This window comes from Montipora foliosa, chromosome 5 (genome assembly GCF_036669935.1).
Source record: "Montipora foliosa isolate CH-2021 chromosome 5, ASM3666993v2, whole genome shotgun sequence".
Classification (NCBI taxonomy): domain Eukaryota; kingdom Metazoa; phylum Cnidaria; class Anthozoa; order Scleractinia; family Acroporidae; genus Montipora; species Montipora foliosa.
The window spans coordinates 2,566,622-2,589,121 of NC_090873.1; the positions used below are offsets into that span (position 1 = coordinate 2,566,622).

At 39.6% G+C, this 22,500-nt stretch overlaps 2 protein-coding genes across 4 annotated transcripts in view; one reads left to right on the forward strand and one right to left on the reverse strand.

Moving 5' to 3' along the window:
• LOC138003364 (kynureninase-like) overlaps positions 1–8,480 on the reverse strand; it is a 21,656-nt gene extending 13,176 nt beyond the window's left edge. For both annotated transcript variants that reach the window (XM_068849403.1, XM_068849402.1), the window contains exon 1: positions 8,331–8,480. The gene's annotated coding sequence lies outside the window, so the exon portion shown is untranslated. The remainder of the gene's footprint in view (positions 1–8,330) is intronic.
• LOC138003355 (mucin-2-like) overlaps positions 1–22,500 on the forward strand; it is a 35,100-nt gene that overhangs the window by 970 nt on the left and 11,630 nt on the right. For both annotated transcript variants that reach the window (XM_068849377.1, XM_068849378.1), the window contains 9 exons: positions 2,772–2,949; positions 5,415–5,608; positions 7,351–7,413; positions 10,566–10,640; positions 14,351–16,737; positions 17,285–17,344; positions 18,472–18,634; positions 20,235–20,366; positions 21,527–21,599. In XM_068849377.1, the coding sequence (XP_068705478.1) occupies positions 2,772–2,949; positions 5,415–5,608; positions 7,351–7,413; positions 10,566–10,640; positions 14,351–16,737; positions 17,285–17,344; positions 18,472–18,634; positions 20,235–20,366; positions 21,527–21,599 (3,325 nt within the window). The remainder of the gene's footprint in view (positions 1–2,771; positions 2,950–5,414; positions 5,609–7,350; positions 7,414–10,565; positions 10,641–14,350; positions 16,738–17,284; positions 17,345–18,471; positions 18,635–20,234; positions 20,367–21,526; positions 21,600–22,500) is intronic.

The following is a 22,500-nucleotide window of genomic DNA, read 5'->3' on the forward strand; positions in this document are numbered from 1 at the left end:
AAAGCTAGCACTTCACATTACACTATATTCAGTTAACTCCATTTAAATATAGTTTGTCTCGAATAAAAACGCAATTCTGTTCAAAAGTTTAACTGGCTTTTTCTCAATTCGGTAAGCCTTCGACCTTGTGATTGAACATAGTTGAGAAGATGAAAACTTGTCCTGATATTTTGGCGTCGAAACGAAATTATTTTTCAGCGGTGAACGCTGATAGGTTGGTGCAATGGAAATAAAAGGGATATCATTATTACATTTATCCTGCATCTTGCCGGCATCGATGATCATTGTAATATCAAAAACTTTTTTTGTTTTGTATCAATTCCGATAGAAACACATTCACTTCACCCCAAACAATATTTCCCAGAAAATGGATAACTTTCCCCTTTAGGTGTTGGGTATGTTTATCACACAATGAACCGGCGTTGTTTCAATTTTAACGTGGTGAGATAGGAGCCCTCGATCGTGTCTCTTTTGAGGTTTCAACTCCCAAGTCTTCCTCACACTGATAAACTGAGTTTCAGTCCTTTGTTCGGTTTGAATTCAGTCAAGCCAGTCTTACTTGAGGAAGCCTGTTAATGGAAACGTGTAGATAAGCTTACGATGACTGGGAGACAACATATACCAAGGGCCAAAATACATCGCCGCGTGCTAATTTAAAAAAGGCTTAATGTATCTGGAGATTCAATGAATTCATCAGAATTCTTTTCTTAACACTCTGATGACCGGGGCGGGACTGAAGATGGTCGTTTATGGAGCTTACTGGGGTTCGTCGTATCGAAGTTTAAGTGTAGGAGGTTTCATGTGACGTCATCTCCGCCATGTCGGTGGACGAAAACAAAAGATCTCTCATTTGCTTCTTTTGTTCGTCCACCAGAAGTCGTACATTTCTCTATTGTTATTGGTGTCTCTAGAGGTTGGTTGAAAACGTCCTATTCCTTGTTTCAGCTGATGAGTGAACACTTCCAATGGGTGGTTTTCACATTTCGTCATCGCAGCCATTTTGGTGGACGACAACAAAAGATCTCTCGTTAGCTCCTTTTGTTCGCCTACCAGCAATTTGTACATTACATCATTGTTATCTGTGTCTCTAGATTGCATGCACACGACCTATGCAAGAAACGTTCAGCCCGGAGATAGCAACGAGCAGTCGTTTTCTAAATCCCTACAGTCATTAACTACCTGCACGACTTACAAACTGACGACTTACAAATGAGATGGATCGAATTTTCCAAAAAGCCCTGCAGCGATTTCTTAAAACGCCCACCTGGGAAACAAATCGTAAAGTCAAAGCACACGAAAAAGAGTCGGAGTCATGACCTGGAGCAGAAAAATGTCAGTAACCAAATCGTGAGGACCATTATCTGATGATAATATTTTAAACAAAACCTGCCCGAGCCAAGTTTAATTACTTTTCAATTTTTGTCACGAGAGGATTTTCATTACATAGTCAGTGTTTTCACCTTGACAGCTGCATGCAAAATTTCATTTAAATAGGCCTAAAATTTTCAAAGGAAAGAGAAGACTGTACATTTTTGCCAACCAGTTTTCCTTCGTTTTTCCAGATACTTATTTCACGCCAACAATTTGTTACACTCGGAGTAGTTCTATTTTGTAGACTGGTTTGCCCAGCAAAACAAATTGGTTACTGAAATCGAGGAAATGGAAAAAGAGGAATTTAAGGAAATTGTTTGTATAAGAGAGTTCTACATGGCTGCAAATAAACAAGACGGGCCATATTACAACAAAGCAACGCTCACCAGCTCAATTAGAGCTGCCATTGACAGTGAAAATGTTTTAAAAAGGAGACTTCCCATTAAAGTTGCATGAATATCGACCCCGAATGGTTATCTTTCGCAAGTATTGAGATCGAGTGTTGTTGAGATCACTTCGTGTGTATATATTAAAACCATTATTCTTTTCAATGTCGGTAAATATTCCGCCACTCTTCACCTCGATTTCAAAGAATAATTGTTAATTGTTAATCTTTGAACTGGGTAGCCTGCGTAGCAAGCGTTTCCGTCGAAGATTTTTAATGCTTTGGCCACGCGAAAAATAGGGCGAGACAAGAAGTTCGTTCTCCTCTCCTCTCCTCCCCTCCCAACTCCATTTTAATTTTTTTGCGCTCACCCTATTCTCGCGCTGCCGAAAAAAGAGTTCGCTCCTCGCCCACTGGAAACGCTTGCTGTGCAGGCTATAAACTGGGTGGGGATGAAGTGCTCCATACAGGTCGTCCTTTGCTCCATACTGATAGACTCAAATGGGCAGCTGTCTTGCTAAGATGGGACCACAGGATAGCTGTATTGTATCACTAAGTGGCCTAGGGATAAGGACCCCATGATTATTTTAACCCTCTCCCTCCTAAGAGTGACTCTTATAGATTTTACTCTGTCTAACACCAGACGATTTTACTTGTCAGTGGGGATCTCTTCAAGGATGAATGGGTTAAGGGGAAACGCGAGTACTTCATCCCCTGCCACTGTACCCCACATATTTTGTTGTGTCTTTCCATGGGCTGGGAACATTAATGGCCTTGTTTCCACGAGTCTCCAATAACTCAGTGGTAGAGCACCCGAAGTAGCATTCGGCACGTCGTGGGTTCGACTCCTGCAAAGGAGCACTCGGGTTTTTTTCCGCGTATCCCTGAGTCACCGTTGAAGCTGAAAATACCTTCTCCTCATCTTATCCTGATAGTTTCATTGGTTCAGTTTTATCTCACTTTACAAAAGTTTTTACAGTAATTATAAGCTCTGTTTGTTTGTTTTTTAATTGAGGTTTAAAAGCCTGGGGCTCTGTGATCTATTTTCCAAGTCGGGACAAGTGCAACGGCACTGAAATAGAAAGTAAGTGTGAAGACAACGGGAAACGCGGAGTAAGAATCAATGACACGGGAAGCTTAAATAAAGTCTTGGGGAACATTAATGACAGCAAGGAATACTGGACTGGACTCAGGTAAGAAGGAAACAGAATCCAAGCAAGCCCAAACATTTGGCGTTATGTAAAAAGCAGGCGCAAGTAGAATTTCTAATTTACGGTAGTTCAGGAGAGCGTGAAAATGTCATAGATTTATGGTGACGCAAAGGATTTAAAAAAAACGAAATATTAAATCTCCACAACTGACGCAAGCTGACGTTTTACGTTCCAAGCTTTTCAATCACGTTCACTGGATCGATAATGCTGAACATCCTGTTATATCCTGGATTATCGGTGAAGTTATTTATTAATCCAGCGATGCTGATTCTAGAAAAAAGTAGCAGATACTCAGACTTAATGGGACAGAAATGGACATAAGTGCAGATACCTCTCCTAGGGGGGAGAGGGCGCTAAGCAACGACGAAACTGACGAGGATATGGACGCGAGGATATGGACGTTACAAAGCTTTGACAGTCTAAAAGGGAAGGATCTAGAGTTTAAAACGAGCAAAAATACATGACCCGACAAGCTCAACTCGACGTGTTCTTCTCAGTTAAGTACATTTTTTTGCTAACTTTTCCTAACGACGTGAAATGAACAAATGTGAGGTTATGTGGAGGACGTGAGCCATGCATAATTAATTCAGTTCCATACCGTTTACTCACGTTCAAAACTGACCGATTGGACCTCAGAGGGTTGGATCTAGGGAAAGGTGACGTCACTTGCTCACTAGCTTAAAATTGCAGCGTGTAAATGCAGCTTATCATATATGCAAACCAAGAGTTTAAAAGACTGAAAGCCCGAAACTCCCGTGCTGCCATATTCGGGAATTTTAGCAACGACGAAGGCTACGGCAACGAAAACGCCACAAAGCAAGAATATCATTGGTTAAGGCCGGTTTACACGGTACGATTTGTGACAATTGTCGGCCGGATTTATCGGCCCGACGGCGTCGGAGCGCAATCTTATGTGCCAGCCAATGTACGACCGATTCATGGAGATGAAAATCGGACCGATTCAAAAAATATGTTGCAGTGCAACAACGTGAGCATACATCAGGAAATCGTTCACTTTTTAACTTCACTTTAGAACCGTTGCTATAAACTCCAATTCAATTATAGTTTGCCCCCCTATTGTTCAAGGTGAACAAGATGGAATAATCGCGAAATACTTTCGATAGCACTGTTATATAAGTGACGTTGAAGTTGACGTTGCTGTTGTCCTTGCTAAAACTCCCTGTTGAGGCTATTCCTAAACAATAGTTTCCCTATTTATTAGTCCATGCCAATCCTGAAGATATACCGGCATGTGGCGGGAGCTGATTTTTGTTTTGTGAACCGGTTCGTGATTTTGATTGACAAACTTCCAACTGCGAATTGATTTGTGCTTACTGTAGTGACAGTATTCTCATCAAATGGTGAGTAAAAACTCGCTTTCCGTCAGTAGTATATTTCAGAGTGTAATTCGCGGTTTATTTGTAGGTTTTTACGGCGTCTTCTTGTCGCTTGTTATACCAGATGAGAACAAACAATTGCAAGTGCTTTGAAAATTGGGTGTGTCAATAAATCGACTGTTGTGCTCTAGATAGCTTCGAGCGTGTAGTTATTTCCCGAACACTCCCTATTAATAAGTGTTTTCACGAATTCACGTGACGTTGGTGTCCCTAAACAATGGAACGGTGGCCATTTTGGTGTTCCTAACTAATCCTCCGGGAATCGAGCTCTATTCTCATGCAAACGCTTTCCTTTGTTTCTGTGGAAAAACAAGGTTACTGATCACGTGAGTGAATACACTCTGAAAGCCCTTTTCGAAATACATGTATCAGTATTCAGCTTGATAGTGAGGCACAAAGGAATAGAAACAGGTTGCAATTAATGTGAAAGATATTAATATAGCATCCAGTTTCCTTTGTCTTTGTCTTCGAAACCTCTCCTTCAAACGTATTTCTGATATATCGAAAGTGGCCTATTCAGCCGCGTACATACGCATTGCATTCTTAATTAAACAAGCGAGTCTTTGACGTCATTTTCTCCTCGATCCAGCTCTCTCAAGATTCTAAAGTTTGTAATGGCGGACCATTAAATAGGAAAATTCCAGTAGAAATAAACAGGTGTATTTTTTAAATCAAGGCTTAAAACTAGAGTTAATTTAGTTAATATAGTTTAACTTGTGAAATCCAAAGAAAAAGAAGAATTGATTGATTTGGGCATAGTAGCACTTTTAAAAATATTTTCATTGCGAAAAAAGGATTGGAGATTCTAAAACAAGAGCGACAGACAATTACGAACATATTGTCATTAGGGGCTTTTTTCTTTGCAAAAATCATCACAGAGTTTGTATGCGACCACGGTTGACTGACAAATCATCCTCGTGTGCATAAGGCACCACGCCTTTTGTAGTGCGTTTTTGTCCAGCTACGTCATCATTGTTCGATACATCCCATCATTCGCTTACCAGGACTTTCTTTTCATTGATGACTTATATACTCTCTGATTTCTTTCAGCTGGCGTCACGAATGGGGATATTCCTGGTATCTAAATAAAAACCTTCCCACCAGGGTAGAGGAAAACTTGACTGATATAAACAATACGTGGTTTTGCTTTTTGTTCAAGAAGGGTGAAACAAAATTGAAAGCTGAGAGATGTGAAGAAAGCCATTATTACATCTGCCAAGATTCGCAGACTGTTCAACCTCAAAGTAAGAGTGACTTCATGCACGTTACCTCATAGAATTTTAAACCTCTTCATTGAGAGAGATCAAGCTGTGTAGTTAGTTGAAATTTGGTATTCTTCCAGATTTTATTAATGGAACCTGTCGGTTTCTTGCCTGTTAGCAAGAAGCACTGAGCAAGAGCATAAACGGGAAAAATAATCAAATTTGATTGGCTAATAGCGTGCTCGTAAGCGGTGTTTTCAAGCAGGCAACCGTGGACAATAACGGATACAGCTTTTTACCATGAGGATCAAGATCCGAACTCTTTCCGCCCTAATCCCAGCAAATAGAAATTATTGCAAAAGTTTACGCATAAGAGCAACAGTTACTCGTAAACAACTTCCCGGGATGTCATATAGGTAAGAAAAATAACAAATATGAAGAAAGTGGATTCAAACAAGAGTGCACACAGTGAAAGCGAATTCACTATCCACACAAAGAAACTTTTAACGAAACGACGGCTTTTATTAATACAAATGACAGAGCCGTGAAGCGGCGAGAAAGAAAAAAACCTCTGGTTACCTTGGACATGAATCTCACTTCCATGCAGACGCCAGGGCCAGATTGGTTGATATTTTTACAAACATCATGACAGATCAATATGATTGGTTTGTTTGATTGGTAATACCGAGGGGACGCGTGATTACTAAGTTGCCATTGGTCCCTTTTGAAATTATCAATTTGACGCGTTTGACAGCTGGCGTCTGCATGAAAGTGATATTCAAGTCGAAGGTAACCAGAGGCCTTTTCTCTTTCTCGCGCTTCACGACTCGTCTTCACCCCTTCTCGGGTCTCTCGCGGCTCAAGAAAAACCTCTGGGGCCAGGGTAATCTTGATCCGTCCATATGGAAAGAACCGCCCACTTGGTCTTGAGTAGGGCTATCAGCCGTCGGCCTTACTCAAAACCTCGGGCACGATTTTTTTCGGGTCTTTCTGCAGGTACCGGAAAGCATTGTGGTTTTGGTCACTTGCGATTTGTCTTCATTCGGAGTTGCTGTGTGTTCTGTCTTTTGTTTCTTTTGTTTTACGCAATTTCTGGTACTTGCAGAAGCTGCCTTTTTTTTTCCCATAAGGACATCTCTTCCGGTAAATAGCATCTTCATTATTGCGACGCAATTGATAATTAGATCATAGAATTTAAGAAAGCCACATATATTAAAGCACTAACCTACCTCTAAATCGGCCTTACTCGATCCGTAAGGCCAGGGAAGCTTTTTTAATTTCAAAAGGAAGGACAATTGATCGCAACGGTCTCAATATCCGCGAAGAAACGTATTAGATTTCAGTTTAATTTAGAGTCACTTCCGTTATTTTTCCGTTACTCTTAGTATTTGAATTCAAATTCGTTGTAACTGCCATGTTTTATCACATTTCTTCCAGTATTACGTCAACATCCATTTACTATAAATATGTACATGGAAGCAATTCAATGTAAACTCACAATGTACCTGAAGAAGGCTGGTTTGGCCAGCCGAAATATAGTACATCGCTAAAATCAAATCTACGTTGTATCGGCTCTTGCTTAAAATATTTAGTTTCTCAACTTGTAATTACGCCGATCAGATCAAGACCCTGATCCAACGTACACCGACAGGAACATTGTCCATGGTTGCTTGCTTCAAAACTCTTGAATAGATCAGAACGTGTGAAACAGAAATCTAAAACCTCGAGCAGCTATATCTGTCTGTTTTTATCATGATCAGAATTATGAGCTAACTATCTTTCAGATGTATATACAGGAGGACAACCAAGAAAAAGAAAAAAGCGGGGAGCGAATGGAAACGTTGCAGGTCTGTGGAGTTGTCGTTGTTTGTTCTATTCGTGTTTTCTGCTCAACAAGCGGTGGTTGTGCGAACACTTACTAAAGTGTTTCTGTGATCAAAATTATATTCGAAGGTGACAGCGTTTCCATACCTTTTACAGAAATTCTAATTAAAAAGTACAAAGGAAACGTTGAAAACCAGAAAATAGAATTTTGAAATCTGGAATCCAGCCACTTATAGAATCCGGAATCCAAGACTCTCTTGGATTACCTTACATGGGGCGAAGAACCAATTGATTCACTATCATAAGCACACGTACAAAGCCACAAAGCCGAGCTAACAAATAAATACATCGAGATAGCAAAAGTTTAGCCTAAAAACAAATCTCAGTGAAAGGTTTCCACTTGTTTATGCAAGGTATAGATTTACGGTTCAATTCCACTTTTTTTTCACTATTAAAAGGGAAGCTTTTACAGGCAAGTATGCTACATAATATGCTATATTTTGCAGTGAGCATTAAGAGATGATTAAAAAATGGTGATCCGGTGATTAAAATGTGCGACAATACGAACGACGTATGATATTTCAACCGGAGATTATTTTCATCCGAATGAAAGAAAAATGAGCTGGGGCATTCTGAAGATGGTTTTGGGTGGTTTAAACTTTACGAACAGTAGTAAACAATGCGCTAATGACCGCAATTATGTTTCAGATGTTTAGCTTTGAAATTCTCTACAAGTTCACGAACGAGGAAAATAATTTTACTGTTCGGGCCAGCGAGAATGGAACAATTTCTCTCCTCAGTGTGAGAAACTTGCAGAAAATTGAAGCTTTCACGACGATGACTTTTTTGAGTATCCTGTTGAAATCATAAGCTTACTATATAATTTGCAAACATTGATAATCTTAATGCTCGGAATCGTAAAGTAACTTTTATAACTTACCTTAAAGAAAGGGCAAACAAACTGCTGTTGCTATCCGTGCTCGAAAATCTTTAAAACCATAAGAGCTCGATAATTTTCTGGTTTGCCAAACACAATTACTTTATCGAAGTGTCAACTTTCTCGCCACTGTCACCGCTCTCGGGCGCCATATTTGTTTTCCACGTGACAAACATATGGAGCTTCAACCTCGTTCCCAGGGTCCTCTAGAGAGAGGACCCTGGGAACGAGGTTGATGGAGCTTCACGGTTGCTTCACGGAGGCTTTCACGGAGTGCTTCACGGGCTAAGTGGCGAATGATTGGAAACCATTGGCCAATCATAGCCAGGTGTGGTACCCATATTATTAGTAAACCAGACATACTGGCGCCAGAGGACGTTCGCGCGAAATTTTTTCAACATTGATTTTCTTCTGAACTTTTACCACTGTAAGAAGATGAGTTAGTTATGTCAGAAATGTAAAAAAAATGGGGGGTCACCGACTTCGTTTTGGAGAGAACATTTCCTGAAAAACACCCAAAATGTGACAAAATCGGGCTTCGTTATCGAATAAGGCCAGTGTCTGTAAACCCAAATATATTGCAATTAAATCTTTGAAGTGAAATCTTCTCTGCCAAATATTGTTTAAGTGGACTAATTAAGTGAATTTAGTCAACTGGTGAGGTTCCCTTAAAGATCAAGTTCGCATTTAGCGACCACAGTTTCACGCACCTTGCAGCCGCAACATGGCAGGATTTGATGTCCCGTGAGCAGAAATTTTTTTGAACTTCCCACATTGATTTTTTGTTCATTTTTGGACAACGTGGAGATAATTGTAAATAAAATCCGTTTCTGGAAAGAAAAATAGGGGTCACCGAACGTCCAAGACCGTTAAATCCAGGCAAAGCTATAGCAATGGCCTTTTGCCCTATCAGTTCTCATTTTATTACTTAGCGCGCGCGCTCGGGTATGACGTGGCGTGTGCATTTGCGTGCGCAGTAAGGATGCGCAGACACAATTGGCGCGAACGTCCTTAAGGTAAACGTGTTGTAGTGCGGCCTATCGGTTTGGGTCGTAAGGCGTTTGTCTTGAGATCCGTAGATAATCGAGTTCAAGACCAGTTCTGGCCACTCGTTACATTTCATTCTGGTTTAACTTCTCAGCTGCACTAGTAAACATCCAACTGGTTTGCCTCCGGTCAGGTGGCATTCGTAACCGTTCTTGTATATTGTTCTGGCTCCAGTTGTACCAAATCCAGTGGGGCATTACTAAACCACAAAACAGCGAAACACCAAAACACCGAAAAGAAGCTCCAAAACACCATGTATGACCCTACCATACACTGAATACTAACCGAGAAAGGTTGGATTTGAGATTAAATATCGTTTTAGGCCTAATTAGGCCTAAAACGATGTTGCTCCTAGTTCATTCTTGAGATTAAGATTAGGATTCAGATTCTGAGATTAGGAGCAATAACGTTTTAGGCCTAATTAGGCCTCAAATCCAACCTTTGTCGGTTAGTATTCAATGTATGGTGGGGTCATACATGGTGTTTTGGTGCTTCGTTTCGGTGTTTCGCTGTTTGGTTGTTTAGTAATTTCCAAACTTTTTGTACACGCCTTTACTAAGATGTGCTTACAGTGTGCATCTTCACAGTTGCATGAGCCATACTGAAATGTTGGCACTTCAGATTGAAACTGTCGGATAGTGTTAATTTCCAGGATAAAGTTATCCGGCCTTGCAAAAACTAGGGCCTGTTCTGTCGTTTCGTTGATTGTTTCGTTAGCCCTGAAAAGCCCACATGGGGAGTGGTTAATTAAGGATGGTGCTTTCTAATTCAAAGGTATTTTTCCCGGATAATGAATATGCGGGAAAAGCAGATCTTAACAAGTGTGATAGACTGAAATCAAACAAGAAAATTGGAGGTAACCACGCATTTAATAATATTAATCAACAATATTTGTGAAAGAGTTAAAATACAAAGCAATCTCCTGAAAGCAATGTATGGCGTTCATTTCCAAATTGAAGCTTAATCATCTCTGAAAAATGCACGGTTACCCAATATGGTTTTCTCGGCGGTCTGCTTCGTAGTTAGGGCCCCCATAGCTGTGACCATGTGGGCTTCTCAATCTGTGTTGCAAATTTTACAGTTTGGCAATTGCGATTTGTTGTTTATCTATTGGACTATACAAAGTTTACATTTATTTATTTTGCATGTGTTTATCTCCATCTAATAGAAGCTATTTTTGTCTTTATTAAGACACAGAAGCATGTTTCAACACAACCAGCTGTATACAGGATTGCTTCAAGAATGAGCCAACATGCTACTCCCGAGGTATTCTTTTGTTTTTTTCCTCCGTCTCGTCCGATCAACTTTATACTCAACGTGTAATTAGCAACTATTGCATTGTTTCATCAAGGCGTAAAGGAGTAACTCTACAAAACACCTCATACGCACCAGTCTTAGGGGACTAAGAGATGACACAAAGCGAATAGAAGTTATTACACCTTTTGCTGTTCATTTACGCAGAATATACATTCATTTACGTCAACAGTTGAAACTACACGGCAAATGATACGTTTATTAGTATTTCCATGAACTTCATTAACGCGAACGAACTTTCAATAACGCTATTTGCATATGTATTAACATTCAATGGCATGGCAGTTGTGTGATAATGGGCAAGACCAGTGTTTTTGTTGTTGAAGGTGGCTCAAATGATGTTCCATAGGACAATTGCATGCTATTCGTAAAACTAATTGTGTTTCCATTTATTTGTGCAACAGCCCAATCCCTTTCTGTTTTAAATTTTAGTCATTTCTTTGTGGCAAAAGGACAAATCACTGTTTATAACTGTGGGATATCAAAAAAGCGACACATTAGTCGCAAAGATTAGGGTACAGGGTTTCCGGTGTTGTGGTCTGCCATGTGTTTGGCCGGCTGGGGCGCAGTATGTCAAAAATACTAATGGTGGACGAGGGCACCTATTAGCAGAAACAGCTATAAGTCAAAGGAACTTGTAGATGTAGATGCAATGCTGCTAAAGCCTCGGTGGACCACAGTTGCTCAACGGCTTATAATGAATGATTTAGTGACCAACCTTGATTGAGAAGTATTGGTGGATACTGATTTCTATGGCTGGCTAATAACCTTTACATGTTTGGTTAAGTTTGTGACATTACTACAATGCCAAATGATTTCCCTTCAAGTTCTTCCAGCTAAGGCCATCGGTTGTTTTCATTTCTGTAGTATTACGATGATTAAGCGTCGAATTGAAATTTTTGAGAAAAAAAACACTCAAAGTTCAAGTTCAAGTTTATTGTACAGTGTTACAGAAAACTAGACATAGGACACTATACAATCATTACAGAAAAAAAAAGTACAGTACCGTGACAGAAAATTAGCCAGTCGAGACAATAATTAACAGTGACCAAAGTAGCCAATGAGCTATGATCAGTTTTGAGTGGTCATTAGAACTTTTGTAGTGCTTTTTATAGGGTATCGATGGGAAAAGTTTGGGTTCTGGTGGGACAGATTCCCATTTTTTTAAACTGCGGAAAATTTAAATGCAGGTATGCCATAATTAGTGCCTACTGATGGCTTAAAGAAGTCTTGATTTGCAGCATACCTAGTATTATGCAAATGAATCTCTGATGCCAAACTATAAACACAACATCTAGCTGGTATAAACGCGATGATACAGGAATACAATTTTTAATGACCTTCCGGACTTTATTTCTCGTTTTTCCTTTCCTTATAATTGCTTGACGTTTTTTTCACCGGTATCCTGGAAGACTCTCTACAACTACAGGCTCCATAGGAAGTTCTAACAGTAAACCAAAATGTGCCATTTAAGGCTAAATCACCTTGATTATCACTTCGGGTCTTTAAAAAGGGGAATTTTCTATCATATGTGACTTTCAAACATTGCCCCTGTTTGGGAAATGAAGTTTCTTTCACGGATCCATAATTAAACTCAGAAAGGTGTTCTCTAAACTCTGGGCTCGCTAGGGTGGCCTCCGAAGAACTAAATTCTTTGAACACCGAGTAGCGTTCTTTCTCTGAGCTTTCATTTTTCGGCTCCGAGGTGCTTTCTTTGATCTCCGGGAAGCCCTCTGAGCTTTGAAAAGCTTCCTTTGAGCTCCGGAGAGCTTTCTCTAAGATTCGAAGAGCTTTCTTTGCTCCTGAAAGAATTCATCGATATCAATGATGGCGGCCACAAAGTCAAAACAAAGAGAGGTGATCAAGTCCACCTTTACATCTGTGAACAGGGTAACGGTTTCCTTTATCCTACAACAAGACAGGATGAGAGGATGGAACACATCCACCATACATGGGCCCCTTCAATGATATTATTTTTCAATCTAGATTGATGTATTTTAGGGAAGACACCTGGCCCCAGTTGTTCGAAGGGTGCGTAGCGCTATCCACTGGATAAATCACTATCCACTGGATAACTCAATTGGTTTCGCTAGTGTTTATCCCCTGCATAGTGATTTATCCGGTGGATAGCGTTATCCACCTTTGAACAAACGAGGCCAGATTGGTTAATAGACCATATTCGTATTCTCAGTGTTGGACTGGAACTAGCTTGCAATGGAGGCTAAATGGGGGGCAATCTTTTCAAATACAAATAGTTTTTAATATATTCCCCCGCATTAGCCTCCATCGCAAGCTAGTTCCAGTCCAATATATGGTCTATTGTAATAGTATCATTAAAATTTCGAGACAAAAATCATTTTCACAGCATGGCGCGAAGCTTAAAATAGATTGAAAAAAACTATCATGGGACATGGCGGGGGATGTGTTATATTCCCTAATCCTTTAGTTCCTCTCTTGCCTACATCAAACACACACTTAAGTCACTAAGGACTAATCTCGTGAGGGGAGAGCTTTATAACAGCTGGGAAGCGTATCACTTGCTGCACAAGAAGAGCTGACAGACACGGGACAAGTGTATTTCATTCTCCTTAGAACTTAGTATAGATACTCTCGAAATATATTTTTCACTAATACTTGGAAACAGTAAAAAAAAAAAGATTGTTTTGGACTCGAACAAAACCCAAGATGAACCTTCAAAAACTTTTGTGGAATGGACAACGGCATGGAAGGTTCAACAGGGTCGCACAAAAATTGATGGTCACAAAAGATTAGGACAAGTTTAAAATATTAATACAGAGTACGTTGTTATTGTTGTTGTTGTTGTTTTCGGTAGTGCAAGCGCATTTGTCTATACATGTATTTTGAGTTCAGGCATAAGAAGGGTTAACATTAAGACTTCGGGGAAAGAAGATTATATAAGGGATTTACACCAAAATCGTATTAGAAAAACAAGAAGAAACGAGGAGCAGACAAATTAGACCTTCATACTCTTTTTCATTTAAGTGCAAAATTCCAGAAATAAGCTCAACAAGAAAAAAAATTAAAAGATGCTTGTTTGATATTCGCCTTTCATCACTGTCAATTTTAGCAATGGTGGAGCAAATAGTCTGTGAAGATATATACCCGGCGTTAATTTTTTTAACTTGAACATTTTCCCTTCAAAAGCCGTTCTAAAAAAATGCCACATTCATCTCATCGAAACAACGAGAAATCATAATATTCTGAATACAACGCTAAACTGCATCGAAGTCAACCATTCGTTCAATTTATCCTCGTCGTCCAAACATAGTGTGAACATTCTACGAAAAAGGAAGTTTGTTTTGTTTCTAATGTTGTCTCTGAATTAAATTACTCGTGTGAAAGTGGCGCAGTCGTTGAAAAATTGCCGTTAACCAAAATCACGCCGCGGCGTTTTATTAGCCTGCGCGCAGACGGTGTATGAATTGAACGCTCGTCAAATCATGCACCGTCTGCATGCAAGCTACGTTAATTAATCAACTGAATAAAATCCAGCGAGTCTTTTTACTGGTGCATGCGAGTCATTAGAAAAATCGATGGTTGGGTTTACCTGGGTTTACCTAAGGAAATATGTTAGTGGTTTTAATGAATGAAATGAGTAGCTAAACAGAAAATGATTTAGTTTTGGGATGAAATACTTTTAGATATAACGACGTCATCAGGAACTGGATCAGTCACTCAGACCAGGGAAACCATAACCAGAATCACACCAACATCTATGTTAGTACCATCAAAAGCAACATCGTTGACAACATCAGTGACTAGAACTGAAGGAATAAGCACCAGCAATGGATTTTCCACTCCATCGACCAGTCTGAATATCGATACAGCTCTGTCGCTTACGTCAACGACAGTACCAACCATTGATTCGTCAGAGGCTTCAACGACAACTACTTCCGGTGTAAGCGTAGCAACATCAACATCGATGTTAGTACCATCAAAAGCAACATCGTTGACAACATCAGTGACTAGAACTGAAGGAATAAGCACCAGCAATGGATTTTTCACTCCATCGACCAGTCTGAATATCGATACAGCTCTGTCGCTTACGTCAACGACAGTACCAACCATTGATTCGTCAGAGGCTTTAACGACAACTACTTCCGGTGTAAGCGTAGCAACATCAACATCGATGTTAGTACCATCAAAAGCAACATCGTTGACAACATCAGTGACTAGAACTGAAGGAATAAGCACCAGCAATGGATTTTCCACTCCATCGACCAGTCTGAATATCGATGCAGCTCTGTCGCTTACGTCAACGACAGTACCAACCATTGATTCGTCAGAGGCTTTAACGACAACTACTTCCGGTGTAAGCGTAGCAACATCAACATCGATGTTAGTACCATCAAAAGCAACATCGTTGACAACATCAGTGACTAGAACTGAAGGAATAAGCACCAGCAATGGATTTTTCACTCCATCGACCAGTCTGAATATCGATACAGCTCTGTCGCTTACGTCAACGACAGTACCAACCATTGATTCGTCAGAGGCTTTAACGACAACTACTTCCGGTGTAAGCGTAGCAACATCAACATCGATGTTAGTACCATCAAAAGCAACATCGTTGACAACATCAGTGACTAGAACTGAAGGAATAAGCACCAGCAATGGATTTTCCACTCCATCGACCAGTCTGAATATCGATGCAGCTCTGTCGCTTACGTCAACGACAGTACCAACCATTGATTCGTCAGAGGCTTTAACGACAACTACTTCCGGTGTAAGCGTAGCAACATCAACATCGATGTTAGTACCATCAAAAGCAACATCGTTGACAACATCAGTGACTAGAACTGAAGGAATAAGCACCAGCAATGGATTTTCCACTCCATCGACCAGTCTGAATATCGATACAGCTCTGTCGCTTACGTCAACGACAGTACCAACCATTGATTCATCAGAGGCTTTAACGACAACTACTTACGGTGTAAGCATAGCAACATCAACATCGATGTTAGTACCATCAAAAGCAACATCGTTGACAACATCAGTGACTAGAACTGAAGGAATAAGCACCAGCAATGGATTTTCCACTCCATCGACCAGTCTGAATATCGATACAGCTCTGTCGCTTACGTCAACGACAGTACCAACCATTGATTCGTCAGAGGCTTTAACGACAACTACTTCCGGTGTAAGCGTAGCAACATCAACATCGATGTTAGTACCATCAAAAGCAACATCGTTGACAACATCAGTGACTAGAACTGAAGGAATAAGCACCAGCAATGGATTTTCCACTCCATCGACCAGTCTGAATATCGATGCAGCTCTGTCGCTTACGTCAACGACAGTACCAACCATTGATTCGTCAGAGGCTTTAACGACAACTACTTCCGGTGTAAGCGTAGCAACATCAACATCGATGTTAGTACCATCAAAAGCAACATCGTTGACAACATCAGTGACTAGAACTGAAGGAATAAGCACCAGCAATGGATTTTCCACTCCATCGACCAGTCTGAATATCGATACAGCTCTGTCGCTTACGTCAACGACAGTACCAACCATTGATTCGTCAGAGGCTTTTACGACAACTACTTCCGGTGTAAGCGTAGCAACATCAACATCGATGTTAGTACCATCAAAAGCAACATCGTTGACAACATCAGTGACTAGAACTGAAGGAATAAGCACCAGCAATGGATTTTCCACTCCATCGACCAGTCTGAATATCGATACAGCTCTGTCGCTTACGTCAGCGACAGTACCAACCATTGATTCGTCAGAGGCTTTAACGACAACTACTTCCGGTGTAAGCGTAGCAACATCAACATCGATGTTAGTACCATCAAAAGCAACATCGTTGACAACATCAGTGACTAGAACTGAAGGAATAAGCACCAGCAATGGATTTTCCACTCCATCGACCAGTCTGAATATCGATACAGCTCTGTCGCTTACGTCAGCGACAGTATCAATCATTCATTCGCCAGAGGCTTTAACGACAGCTACTTCCGGTGTAAGCGTAGCAACAAGCATTTACATGTATACGCCCCAGCAGGAGACAGCTATGGAAAAGGTACAATACAGTATTTAAAAAAAGGCATGAACCACTCGCCCCCTGAATTGTAAGTGAATTTTGGATAATTAAATGTTGCCCCGGTTGAATCCTTCAACATCTAGGGAAATTTCTCGAAAAAAATTGCAGATAACGATAGGTTGTAACGGCAGAATAAGTGATTAGTTGTCTTGACTTTCTAAAGCCAAGGGAAGTGTAACAACTGCTTGAGCACCTAGAAATGCGTATCCATTTCCAAAGGTCGTGTTTTGTACATCTCTTACAGTCATGCATTTTAATTTTTTATAGATATTGTTGCGACTGGGTGCCCTGTTACTACTTCCCGCCACGTCAGTCGCGTGATTTTTGGGGTTTTTTTTTTTTCATAGTTGCTTATACTGAGATATACATGTGTTTGTCTAGCGGAGCAAATTAAATCGAAGCAACTACGCTACACGCTACCTCGTTATTTGTTTTGGTCCCGATGGTTCTAAGGAAATAAATTAAAGTCCAAACGCCTGTTTACCGGTGGATTTGATCTTACACATATATACATTTTTTTGTGCAGTTGAAAAACGCCATCGAGAAGATAAAGGCTCTTAATGCTACAGAGAAGGGCTCTTTGAACGTAAGAAAAAGAAATACTTTTTTCTTCTTGATCCATTGGTTTTTTGTTTATTTGTTTTGTTCATTTTATTTTTGCCACATCAAAGATGCAACAACTACAATGATTAAGGAGGAGGAAAAAAAAAGGAAAAGCAGGGAGGTCGAAAAGAAGCTGAATTATATCTCCTTAGTAACAAGACCTAGCATGGATCCACTCTAACAAACGAACGACTGAGATTACTGAATTAAAGCGTCGGAAACTGCCGGAAGATATGACATAGAATAAAAGGCCAAAAAGTAGACAGATTACAAAGCTTCAAATCTTAAACAACATGAACTAGCTAGTACCAAAATACCATAATACTCTTTGTTTGTCGCTTCAAAATTTTGCATAAGCATTGTTTTTATTTTATCTTGTTCCAACAAACAACGCTTATGCAAAAATTTTTGAGGGACAAACTAAGAGTATTATTATATTTTTGACACTGGCTAATAGACAATTTCATATATTAAAATTCATTCCAAAACAGAAGGCATCATCTCTGGGCTCTGGGGAATAAACTCAAACAAATCCTTATATTTATTCCCCATAGCCTCGAGATGGTGTCTTTTGTTTTAGACTGAATTTTAATATATTGGAAGTGGTCTATTTTGTAAGAAACATCAGAAAATTCATTAATAATTCATGATGTGAAAACAAAAGAAATGTTTTACTAATCAATATCTGTATATCTGATACAGATTTCTCTTCATATATGTAAGTTTCTTTCGGTTTTCCCTGTTAAAATGTCCCGAATTCGAATCACAAAAAATACCTAGTGTGCATTAACACTTAAATGCTGACTTTTAATTATAATAAGTCATAGACAATATCCAATGAGCGGCAGATCTATATCACATTTACAAATTGTCGGCTTGGTCTTGTGTTTAAAAATGTGATACAGATCTGCCGCCCATGCATATTTTATATATTACATAAACAACTGCTTTACACATAAATAATTCTTAATAATGACCCATCGACCCACTAATGATTAAAACTTTTAACCCATAACCCCCCGAAAGTTTATAACCCATTGATAACAAAAAGAATGTTTGTTAGCAGATAACTTTACATTCAGTAGATAACTTCTGTCTTGATATCGACAGGTTGCTGTTAGGATTGCCGGAAACGTTTCTAGAGAACTTAGAGGTGGAAGAGGGAAGGTAAATTTCTTGCTAGTGAGCCAAGCATTGGAAACATTCGCCGTCAAGTACGCCAAGATTCATTTGAAGGAAAACGAAAGTCACATCATTTCTGAAGAAACCTTTGGTGTGTAAATGTAAACAAGTGACAACTATTTTGAGGCCATGCATGTTGTTTTTAAACAAAATGTTGAATACACGAAGCTTGTACAGAGCTAAGAGAAACCTGAAGCAACCGCAAAATCTTTCAGGGGAATCTGACCAGACATATCATTGTCAAAAACCGAGCAAAAATAATCCTTAGGGCTTTTTTTCGCTTATTTTATCACACATTATTCATTTTAGAAGCTCTTGAGACATGATGGTTTAAGTTGACTCAAGCCAGTTTCAAAGCATTCAAGTAACGTTCTTATCAGAATGTTTGGCACTATGACGTTGTATCATGTATTAGCAATGTTATGGTACCATAAGAAACACCAATTATTGCGGAATAAGATGCGGTCATTATTGTGACGTGTAAGTCACCGTGGCAACGAGAAAGCCCTGTAATAACACTCTTTATTTTGTCTTCAGTTGCACATATCTCAAAAACAAACTTGGTGACCCCATTTTTAATTGCTGAAAAAGTGATCAGAAGGCCAAGATGAAACTTTCTGCAGTCAAAAAAATCCTGTTCAGCGGATTCAGAGCCACCTTAACTCAGTGATTTTTTAAAGGGGCTAGTTCACGCTGTTTTAGGTAATTTTGTTTAATTTTGTTAGTTATGAGCTCTGAAACGTCAAATTGGCAGAGCAAGAGTCTTTCATTTGCAAAATCACGGCCACATAACAACTGAGAATGATTTTCCAGCTGTTTAAATGACATTTTGATATAAACTGATATAAATTTGAAAAAGGTGGGCCGACGTTTTTCAAATTTACCCAAATGCAATCCATTTAAATCCACCCCAGTTTTGTCCATCCTTGTCCCTTCTTCGCTTTCCTGTGTTTTGTTTGAGTTCTTCTATAGTTTTGAGCCGTTATTTTGTTATTTTAGTTAATTCTATGACCATTTGACCAATGCTGAAATTGCCTAAAATTGCGTGACCTAGCCCCTTTAAGGAGGCTCTGATTCTGAAGTACAGAATGTTTTCTTAATTTGCAAAAAGTTTCATCTAGGCCTTCTGGTCACTTTCCAGTGATAAAATATGGAGGTCACCGAGTTTGTTTTTGAGATATGAGCAACTAAAGCCAAAATATAGGGTATTTTTTGCTAGGCTTTCCCGTTGCCAAGGTAACTTATTACGTCACAATAATTATCTCATTTTGTTCAGCAATAATCGGTGTTTCATATGGTACCATAACATTGCTGTTACGTGATACAGTGTGTAGTGCCAATCTTCTTAAAGAGATTGTCTCTTCAAAGTGTTGAAACTGGTTAGAGCTACATTAAATAAAATGCTTTTGTTTAAATTGAAAGTAACATTACCACAATTTCATTTCCAGGTACCCATTTACATTTTAATTGATTTATTCCTCTGAGCCAAGAAATCATTTGAATTGTTTTGGATAAAAAATCCTACTGACACGTTCGAAAGTTCCCCCCATGCGTGATCTCCATCAATTAAATCAGTGCAAATGTCATGCATTAAAGAAGGCCAAAAAAAGCATTGCTGTAAAACCTAGCGCCAGTATGAACTTGACAAAGGTACCCTCCCTAAATGAAAATTTCCTCTGATTTTTTTTAAGCAATCAAGATCCAAAAGGTAGCTGCGAACAACAAAGAAGCGCTCGTTTTTTCAGTAACGGAGACACCATTTTTTTCACCCGAGGAAGATTGGGCGGGTATTACGTTACCTTCGGAAGTTCTGAGAGGGAAAGGTAAAAGAACATTATTTAATCTTGTTTGAAGTATTATCCTTTTCGGCCATTGGGGCTTCTTTTTTTCCTTAGCACGACAATGGGGGAGGGCGGGGAGGATTTTACTACGCAAAACTGCAAGTATTGTTCTCAAGTTAAGATAAATTTGATCTTTTGGCATTATCCAGTATTTGAATAAAGGCCTGGCCAAACGCTCGCAACTTTCAACGCAACATCTTGCAACATTGTTGGGCGTAACATGTTGCGTACCTTTGACCACAAGTCTCCTCGTTGCCTCAACTCAGCTGCCAATACTACGCCATCCCTGCGAAGACCACTGCGGTATCACTGCTCTAACCCACGTGCCAACCCTGCTCTCATCACTACGCCAACTATTCTCCCGATGAAAAATATGGCTACAAAAGGACTTTTACCTGGTGTCTCAAACGCACCAACCCAGAATGCAAATGACGTTCCGTGGTTATATAATTGGTGTTTTAAAGTACCATTAAATTCCCCCTAGATTAACAAAGAAATCGCGGCATGGATGTGTGATAGGCCACTTTCGGTATATTAAAATTCAACATAAAAGAGAAGTTTAGAGGACTAAGACAAAGGAAAGTGGATGATATTTAACAATTATCGCCTGATACTTAGCCGACGAGGGCGTAGGCCGAGTTGGCTAAAAATCAGGCGATATTCCGCAAGATTGAGCAGGATAATTGTTTTATTATTCAACACATTGATGACAAAGCACAATTTTCTATGTTTATTAGGAAAAAAAGCTAGAACTACTATTTTTCTCCGCGACACAAAATTACGCATATCACAGGATTTTTGTTGAGTACTCACGACGAATATTGAGCGCGCTATGACCATATGTGGACATTGTCACAATGTGTTGAATAATAAGCCACAATACTTGATATGTCACAAGCCTGATTGCAATTTCTGGATTTAATTGCTTCTTTTTATTCCTCGTTTATTAGCTACGTTGAATTTTTTAAAGATGCTTAAATCTGAACAAAATTAAGCCCTTCTAAATAGAATAAAGTGCTACACTTCATGACAAATCAACTTCCTCTAGGTTTAAAAAGCGAAGACATATTTTTACAAATGCCAGATGTTTTTATATTCTTCTGTTGGTCGTTTCATTTTCTTATCTTTTTTTTATTCGCAAGGTGTTGCTGTTTTCATTGTTTATGATAACATCAGTGAGTTGGTCCCAGATACGGAACAGACTGGGTTAGACGGGTAAGTTTACTTCAGCAACAAGTTACATGACGCCAGGGTATACAAAGAGAACATGTAAATACATCTTATTAACAAGAGCTCCAGCTCTGTAAATGGCCGTTTTTATACTAGAGACGCATAATTCGTCTGGGACGAACTTGGGCAAACATTTTTTTTCTGCGTCTGTTAAACAAATTCGTCTAGTATACAGACGGGCACAAGACGCATTATGCGTCTGGACGAAGTATCTACTTTAGTGCGTCTTCGAAGACGCACTGAACTGGATAGTTCGTCCAGATAAATTATGCGTCTTGCGCCCGTCTTTATACTAGACGGATTTTAGATTTTTTAAAAAGACGCAGAAAAAAATTTTGATTGGACTGTGTCTTTTACCATTTTGGTCAAGGTTTCAGCAACGTTTTAACTAAGAAAACTGATCAGAGTGAAGAGCTTCGAAATAAGCGTCTTGTCTGCTACGCACACATGCGTTGATCGGACTGAGTCGATTCATCGACTTTTACTACCATCCCTTATCCCGTTCTTGTTTAATGGTCTTTAATGCTCTAATCTCTCGCAAACCGCCGTAACCGGAGAAGGGTTGACTCGGGTCGACTCAAATCGACAACCCGACTCGAGTCGATCGGCATTTTCTACTCTCCCTATTCGCCATTCTTGCTGAATTTTCTTAGACCCTCGCAAACCGACTTCCCGGAACACGCACCAACTTTTGAAGAGACGGGTCGAATTGGATCGACGGGTGGACACAAGTTGATCGGATCGAATCCACCCGCCGGCACAATCAGACTCAGCTTGGCAAAAGACTTTTTACTCCAGTGTTTGTGCAATCAATCGGTATCTAAGATCTCAACGAATCAAAGCTTTTAAAAATAATACAAAATAATGTTATCAGAGCATTTTAACA